Consider the following 8,010-nt stretch of genomic DNA (forward strand, 5'->3'; position numbering starts at 1 on the left):
AAAGTTGCTAGAGGAGTGAGGGATCTGTGATGGCAGCAGACCAAGGGCTTAAGGTAAAACGCATGCTGGAACTGTTTCAAACATCACAGAATGTACACACTAAGAAAAAGGGATCTTTGGCCCCGAAGCCAGCACCCCTGTGCGTTGCAGGTTTGCTCTGAAAAGCTCATCTCTGCTCCACCTGCAGGAGGCTAGACTCAGCTGCTGCTTAGAGATTTTCTACTCCTTGTAACGTTTCCTCCTGTGAGTTGAGAGCTGGGACTCTTGCAGTCCCTGGGGAGGCTCAGTGGCCTGCCTATGCTGAAGGTTCTGCAGCTGCATTTCCCCATGTGCTTTTTTCTGAAGCACATGCTCTGTCAGTGGGATGTCTCTGAGTAAGGCAGGTACCAAAGTCACATCAACCACTGCTCTTTCTCTTTGCTGAAGTGTTCTGCCCACCTGCGGGTCAGCTCCAGGTACATGCTGGGCTGATGAGGAAGGTAGTCTAGGTAAAGGCGTGTCAAGGTCTTTTTGGGAACTGCTTTCTCAATCTGGGTGCCTTCGTGCCATTCATTGAAAGATGTGATGGAGACAATCTCTGGCCTGACTGCGAGAGCAGCCTGCAGAGCTGTCTCATAGTACTTCCCATTGACTCTGTTCCGGGTGTTGTGGTTGTTCCAGGGGCGAATGCTGGTGTCAATGTAGCCTGGACCAACACTGGGGATGAACATCAGGTTGTTGGAGTCACAGAAAGCTTTGATGGCTTTCCAGTTCTGGTGGGAGGAGCCGAAAGAGAAACCATTGGAGGCAAAGTACGTGTACATGCCGTCGTATCCTGCTGAGAGGATCTCGTTCTTGTGCCCTTCCTCCACCAGCAGTGCTATGAACACAGCATCGTAGGCAGTGTTGCGGAGAGAATGGGAACCTGATGGTGTGAGGAGGTTGGCCCAGGATTCAGCTGGTGTCAAGTAGGAATCGTAGATATAAAACAGCGGGAGGCTCCTGCCTGTGCTGGTCTTGTACTTATAAAAAGCTGCGTGAGATCCGTATCTGCAGAGAGAGCAGAAAGCTTTTTCAGAGGCTCAGGTGATAAGCCCTCAGCAGGTATTGCTGTTATGAGGCAGGTGTGATGTGAGGCTCAGTTTGATACAGGGGAACCTTTATCTCCTCCTTTCTGAGAGTGCTTTTCCTTTCGAAGGAAAGAGTAGAGGTGACAGGCTTAGAAACCTGACCAGGAGAACACAACTTCTAGAGGAAAGATACTGATGTGCTGGAGAAAGTGGGCTTTGATTATGGCTCCTGCTCGGCCCTGCCTTGTTGCTGTGTGAGAAACTTACTTGTCCATGATGTATTTGACATTCTCGTGCACAGTGTGGTCATCACGCCCTTGGTACGGCTGGATGTGGAAGGCGACCTTCAAAGGAGGTGGTACAAGTGGTTATTTTCAGCATGGTTGTATCACTCCCTCTTCACCCTGACCTCACAGATGGGCCCAGAGCTGTTGCAAAGGGCCCCCTTCCCCCCCTTCCCCCCCCCCCCAGGAGTGGACTGGGTGGACCTCTGCCCACAGCTGGGCAGGCTGCTCATATTGAAGTCAGAGCTTTCCCTGCTTTTCTCTACAGTTAGTGGAAAGGAAACTGAGAATCTCAATGATCCAACACAGCCCTTAGCATTTAGCTGCTGAAAAATGTTTTCCAGTGTCTTAAATAAGTAAGGAGAGCTCAGTGCTCATTTACTTTACCACTAACAGAAGCAGAGGAGCTATGCCCAGGCACAGTGTCAGCTTTGTGCTGGAGCTGAACAGTGGCCTCCACCAGCAGACAGGAGCATTACCTTTATGGCATACCGTTGTGCAGCATCCAGTATAGATGGCACGAGGCTGTCTGATGCTTCCCCATTGTCACCTGCTAGGCCAGGTGGGTACCACGACAGAACCAGCACTCCTGCAGGAACACAGGCATGGATTGCTCAGGTGTTTTGTCTCTCAACTTTTCCTCGTCCCATGCAATGGCAGCAAGTAACTATTTCATGGCACCGTAATGCCTCAGGTGCTCTGTGCTGTGCGGGGTTTGGTTGGAAGAGCCTGTTAAGTGCTGCTCTGCGTGGTCGGCTGTGGGAATGGCCGTGGCAGCGGCCGCATCGTGGGATGCAGAGCCTGCCTGGTGTGGGGCGGGGGGGGATCGGTGCTTACCGATGGCGGCGGCACGGAGCTGGCCCATGTGTTCATCCACCACGGCGGGGTCCCGGGAGCTGTAGGGGCCGAGAGCGGGGTAGAAGCTGGAACCGATGTCATCGGGCGGGCGGTGGCGGCCCCGGGGATAACTGGCCGACACCTTAGGGTCCCAGTGCGGCACCAGGGCGTGATCCCAGTGCAGGTAGCGGCCCTCGAAGCGCGGGCTGCCGTACCAGGCGTAGTAAAAAGCGTGCAGGTCGTAGGACGGGCCGCTCCCCGCCGGTGCTCCGCGGGCTCCGGGCGGATGGAGCGGCTCTGCCATCCCCGGAGCTCCGGCGGGGAGCGCGTCAGCGGCGCGGAGCGTGCGCAGCGCCAGCACCGTACCGAACGCGAAGAGCGCGGCCAGCAGCAGGGCCGGCCCTCCCCGCCGCCGTCGCCTCATTGCCGGAGCCCCGGTCCGGAGGATGCTGCTCGCTCCCGGCCCGGGCCCGCGGAGGATGCGCGGCCCCGCGGGGGACGCCGCTCCGGTTCTCGGCTCCCGGTCCCGCTCGGTGGCTGCGGGCCCTCCGGCGCCCCCTGCTGGCGGCGGCCGGGACTGCAGCGCCTCCGCCCCGCTCGCCCCCGGTGCGGCCGTCCCGTCGGGAACGCGCGCCGGCGCTGCCCTGCGTGGAGCCGGGAGCTCTCGGATCCCCACTCGGGGAGGTGGGTACCGCAGGAGCGGTCGCGGTGGCGATGCAGCATCGTGACCCCGGCCCGGGATGGGGAGGATGCAGCATCCATCTGCGCTCGGTCCCCGTGTGAAACACTTGACACGAATGGTTGGTGAAGGAAACGCTGGGATGGGGCTATCCGGGCTGCTGAAGGAAATTACATTTTAATTGGGTGGATCTGTTACGCCCAAACGTTACAGGCAATAAAACTCCTTCTAAATGGAGACCTGGTTAGTGAGATAAACCTGTCGAGGGAGCAAATTGCCTGTAAACCCCAAATGGGCTTCTGAGGCTCCCTGGCATGGTTGGGCCTTCTGTTATTTTGCTCAGCTGAAGCTCGTGCTGCCCCACAACGCTGGAAGCTTCTGGCAGTGGTTCCTCCCACGGGGTGAGCAGCAGCACGAGTTTGTCCTTCAGAGCTGGATGTGGGTTTTGGCTGGGTCAGGTGGGGGCAAGGACTGGGTGCGTAGGATGCTGAGCATCACTCAGCATCGCAGAGCAACACGGGGCTCTCACCTCTCCAGTTAGAACAGAAACACAGATGTGTTTTTTTCCTAAGGGATCTGCTGCACCTCCTGGTTGAAGGGAGAGATTGGAAGCTGTGGCCTGAGTGTACTTTTATTCACCTTAGAGTCTCTAAGCCATTGCAGCCTGACCTGCTTTCCCTCCCCCCCATTTAGTTCTCAAATCCCTCTAGGATCCTCTGTGTTGTGATTTGGGAGGCCTGGTTCAGGTCAGTGTTGGTGCTCTGTGTTTGCCAGCTGCCACATGCCTGAGCCCCGTGGGTGCCCTGGGAGCCCCTGTCTGCCCTTGGCCTCTGATGTGCTGCCATCTGCTCGAGATGAGGACCCTTTCTCATGTAACTTCACACATGGGTGCAGGGTGCGTGGCTCAGGACGTCGATTGTGATGAGTTCTCAGTCTTCTGCTTTTTCAGAGTCATTATTTTTATTTGCTCACATAGAGGATGTGGCAGTTTTTGCCCTTCCAGGTGTGCCAGAGTGAACTGGAGTGCTGGGAGCTGCAGGGCAGGCAGCAGTGGGGCTGCTTCTGGATGGGCTCTACAAACCAGCTCTGTTCAGCCCACAAGTAGCTGCCATCATCTCCTTCTAAATCGCCACCTTCAGGCTATTGCAGAGGTCAGGCTGCAGAGGGGGATGCTCCAGGGAGGTGGGAAGAGCTTTTTCTTTCTGTGTCTGGTGCCAAGGACAAGGACACTGGGTAGAAACCTGCAGACCAGGGAAGCTGTCACTCTTCTCCCTCTGTGAGTTCAACGCCTTTCGAAATGGTGACGTTTAATTTCTTCTGGCGGGCTTCAGTACCCAAATCCCCTAAACTGATCCCACCAGGGCACTTGTCACCACTGTGCTGGGACAATGCTTGTCCCAGCCAGCAATCCTTCTGCCTTCATCCGATGCCATCCATCCGTAGATGGATCTGTGCAGAGTGCCCGCAGCCTTCTGCTCCCTGGAGCCCTGTCTGACCACTAGATAGTGCTCGGCCACCGAGGGAGTGCTGGAGCAGCCCAGCAGTGTGGTCTGTGCTTCAGAGCACTGAGCAGTGGGAGCTGAGCAGGGCATGAGGCAGCAGCTCTGCTCGGTGCACGCAGAGCCCACGCTGCGATGATTTTTCCTGGTGTCTGAGTGCCGTGGTTATGTATCTTTATTGCTCGTGAGCAGCTGTCTCTGTTGCTGCTAATGGACTGTAATACACATAGAGCTGACCCCGAAATGATGGCTTTGGAGAAACTGCTGTCTGCTGAGCTGCTGCAGGAGGAGCTGGGGAGCAGTGGGCTGCGAGGGGCTGTCATCTGCTGAGTGTGTGCGTGAGGGGTCCCTTCCTCTGAGCAAAGACTCCTGCCTTCTCTTCCCAAAGCAGATCCCAGCAGGAAATCTGCAGCAGAGGGGAAAAGAGAAGGGGATCGCTCCCCTTTGCTCTGCTTGCTCAGTGCCCTCTCCTCTTCCCTACTAATTCTGCTTTCCCTATTTGCATAGGGAGCTTGCCCCCCCCATCTCATTCCTCACCTCTTCATTGATCCTTGCCAGCCTCCTCCAGTGCTCATTCATCACTCTTGCACCCGCCATCCACTTTCCAAATGTTTCCTATTTTTCCGGTGATGTATTTCCCTTCTCAGGCAAGCTAATCTCATGCCATCAATAACCTGGCTGCAGCTGTGCTCTGACCTCTGCACTGGGATTGGCATGGAGCAGCAGAGCTATGGGGTCCAGTAGGGCTGAGCCACATCCCCTGGGTGCAGAGTGTGTGCTGGGTGTCTTTGCTCCTCCAGGACCAAAAAGCTGGGGGGTTTTCAAGGAGCTGTAGAAAAGCCACGGGGTAGAGCAACCTTTATTGAAGCTCTTGCTTTACTGTCTGCTCCGGGGTGTCCAAAACCTCGTCCCTCTCTCCTGGCCTTCTGTGAGGGCTGAAGGGGAATAGGTTGGTGTCAGCCTGTGCCTCTGTTTCTGGCTCATCCCAAGCTGCTGGCTCTCAGCGTCCCTGCGAGTGACAGCTTTATTTGTGCCGTCAGCAGTGGGAGGATGAGCTGCATGTCAGGAGGGTGGGACAACTGGTGACCCTGCTCCTTGGTAGAAAATGCAGCCACAATCAATTACTGCTTTCCCCCAGCTCCTGGGTGTTCGCAGGCCATCGTGGCTGTCACAGTGATGTACTCAGCACCAGCTAACGTGGCCAGCCCTTGTGACAGCATTTGGGCACCGTCAGCAGCACAGAGTGAACCCGGGTGGATTCGGGGTGGGGATGGAGGGGGCTGGATGTGAGCTGGAGCTGCTGCTTGCTGGGAATGGCTCAGTGGTTTCCCATGAAATCAGATGATGTGATGTAATTGTGGGAGCAGAGCTCAGAGCCCACGGATGGGCGGTGCCTTCGCACCCAGCCCCAGAGCCAGGGATTCCCATCACAGGATGGCAGAAGCTGAGGCTTCTGGGCAGGGATGTGAGGGCATAGGGCACGCTGATCATTCAGACAGCTTCTGCTGGGGTTGGGGGAGATGCCTATTTAGGTCTTGTAGGTGGAACTATAAGCACTTCCCTGTGCCAATTCCGAGGAGCTGTGTGGAGTCAGGGTGACTCTTGTGTTTGCAGCCCTTGTTGAAATCACAGTGGCGTGAGCACTCGGAGCAGGAAGTACTCAGCTTGCATTTTAATGAGCGCTTGACCTCCAAATAAAAACGTATCTCTGGAACCTCGTTAGCAGAGCAGCTTCAGACTCAGCCAAGCAGTGATCCTGGGAGCTGTGCTGAGCTCTGGCCACGCTGATGGTGGAGGTGGGGGCATGAGGTGTCACTGCAGTGTGGGGATCCTGGGGCAAAATGTCTCGCTTTGGCCCTGATTCTGACAAAGGCAGAGCAGCCACAGAGCGTGCTGTGCTGTGTTAATGTGAGGTTCTTGCAAGGGGTCTTTTCTGGTCGTGGGGTCCCAATGGGAGGTGCCATTCAGGCAGAAGGCCACATGTCATGTAGGCCGGGTCCCTTATTTGGTCAAGAAATCATTTACAAACAACTAGGCTGTTGATAAGTTGCTAATTAGTGCTCCATTTATTGCCCGGTGTCATTGTCAACTGCACCAGCATTGGCCAGGGAGAAGTTCTGCTCCTCCTCCACCAGCCAAATGCTCCAAACTGCTGCTTCTCAGCACCCTCGCTCCACGACACAGAGCAAAGACAACCAGGCTTGGGCTAATTAAGATGGAAATGTAATGTTACAATTTGTAGCTGATTAAATCTTTCAAACAATATTTATGTTAATCTCCTTCTGATTTATTTTCTCGTAATGCCTCACGTAGGAGATAGCCCAGTGCGTGGGGAAATGGTTCCAGATGGAGCCTAGTCTGCCTTGCCAGATGCTTGGAGCTGGGGGTGAGGATTTGTCAGTGGTGGCTGCAGCTGGAATGGTCGATCCTGTCCATTTCAGCCATTTTTTGCACGTAGGGAGGGATGCTGAGCTGCAGTTCTGCTTCGTGCTTCAGCAGTGAGGATGCTGTGCCTCCCCCATGCACACCTTTGCTGTTGCAAGAGCGTGCTGCTGCAATGCACTCCTTGGAGTTCGTTGCCGGAGATCACAGGGGCCTATGGCAGAAAGCAGCTTCCCCCTGTGTGCTGTGTGTGTGCACACCCATATACACCAGGCTACAGCCCCTCTTCCAGTTCCAGACTTGGAGGGTGCTGGCAGATGTCCCTGGGATGCTGATCTAAGGAACTAGTCTGCATAGTCATAGATGATAGGGACAAAAGGAACTTTGAGGCCTCCTGGAGGGTCCCGTTCCCCACACAGCAGCCCCCCACCCATGTCCCTCCAGATGTGTCTGTCACCTTTACTCTCAGCCCCTTTTCCATAGGAAATTCCACCTGTCTGCTGCTCCTCTTCCTTGAAGAAAAAAAAGATGTATTGCTGCCAGATCTTTTCAGCTTAAAAGGTAGTGCAGTCTGTGCGTGCCCATCACTTCTGTTTTACTCCTCTTTCTCCCCAGGAGTCTGCAGCTTGTCCCCAGTGTGAGATGCTGTGAGGTGCAGTGGTTACAGGTGCTTAGGGAGGATGTGCCTGGGGATTAGGTCAGGGCTGCATGCAGAGCTGTGCCTGCAGGCAGCATGGCTCCAGAGGTCAGGGGGTTTCCAGTACAAAATTGTTAAATTAACTATTCATTTAATTATATTTTGATCAAATTAGATCCTCTCTTCCTTTTTTTTTCTTTTTTTTTTTTTTCCTCCTTCTAATTTCACCAGCAAATGATTCTCTGCATAATTAATGCTGGCTGATGCTGCTAATTCCTTCCTTGCTGCTGTGGGGCAGCGCCTGACCCCCAGGGTGTGGGCTCAGCCCCCTCTTTGCAGTCAGTTATCAGTTCTCATCCACGTGCCATCCCTCCCCTGAGCAAATAACGATGCTCTCTGCTGACTCTGTGCTGGGAAGTGGGCTGGCTGTACCTCTGTCAAGTGCAATTACTTTGTTACGTCGTGATGCAAACTGTCACCAGCCCAAGCTGCTTGGAGGAGACGTCTGGGGCAGGAGGAGCTGTGCAGCTCAAGCAGTGTGGTATGTGTGTAAGGAGAAAGCAGTGTTGGTGCCTGGGAGGATGCAGGGGGGGTGAGCCAGCACCTGGGTACAGGGCCGTGGAGCACAGCTTCCTCCTGCTGC

General features: G+C 55.1%; 1 protein-coding gene across 1 annotated transcript; it reads right to left on the reverse strand.

The window, feature by feature from the left end:
• Positions 1–365: 365 nt before the first annotated feature.
• MANEAL (mannosidase endo-alpha like) lies at positions 366–2,594 on the reverse strand. Its single transcript, XM_065744789.1, has 4 exons — positions 2,171–2,594; positions 1,813–1,922; positions 1,317–1,393; positions 366–1,029 (listed from the first exon to the last, which is right to left on the reverse strand). The coding sequence occupies exons 1-4, from the start codon at positions 2,592–2,594 to the stop codon at positions 393–395; spliced, it is 1,248 nt and encodes a 415-aa protein (XP_065600861.1). The 3' UTR covers positions 366–392.
• Positions 2,595–8,010: the final 5,416 nt, after the last annotated feature.

The sequence above is a fragment of the Cyrtonyx montezumae genome, unplaced genomic scaffold, assembly GCF_038088225.1.
Source record: "Cyrtonyx montezumae isolate F1298 unplaced genomic scaffold, pur_monq_1.0 scaffold_31, whole genome shotgun sequence".
Taxonomy (NCBI): Eukaryota; Metazoa; Chordata; class Aves; order Galliformes; family Odontophoridae; genus Cyrtonyx; species Cyrtonyx montezumae.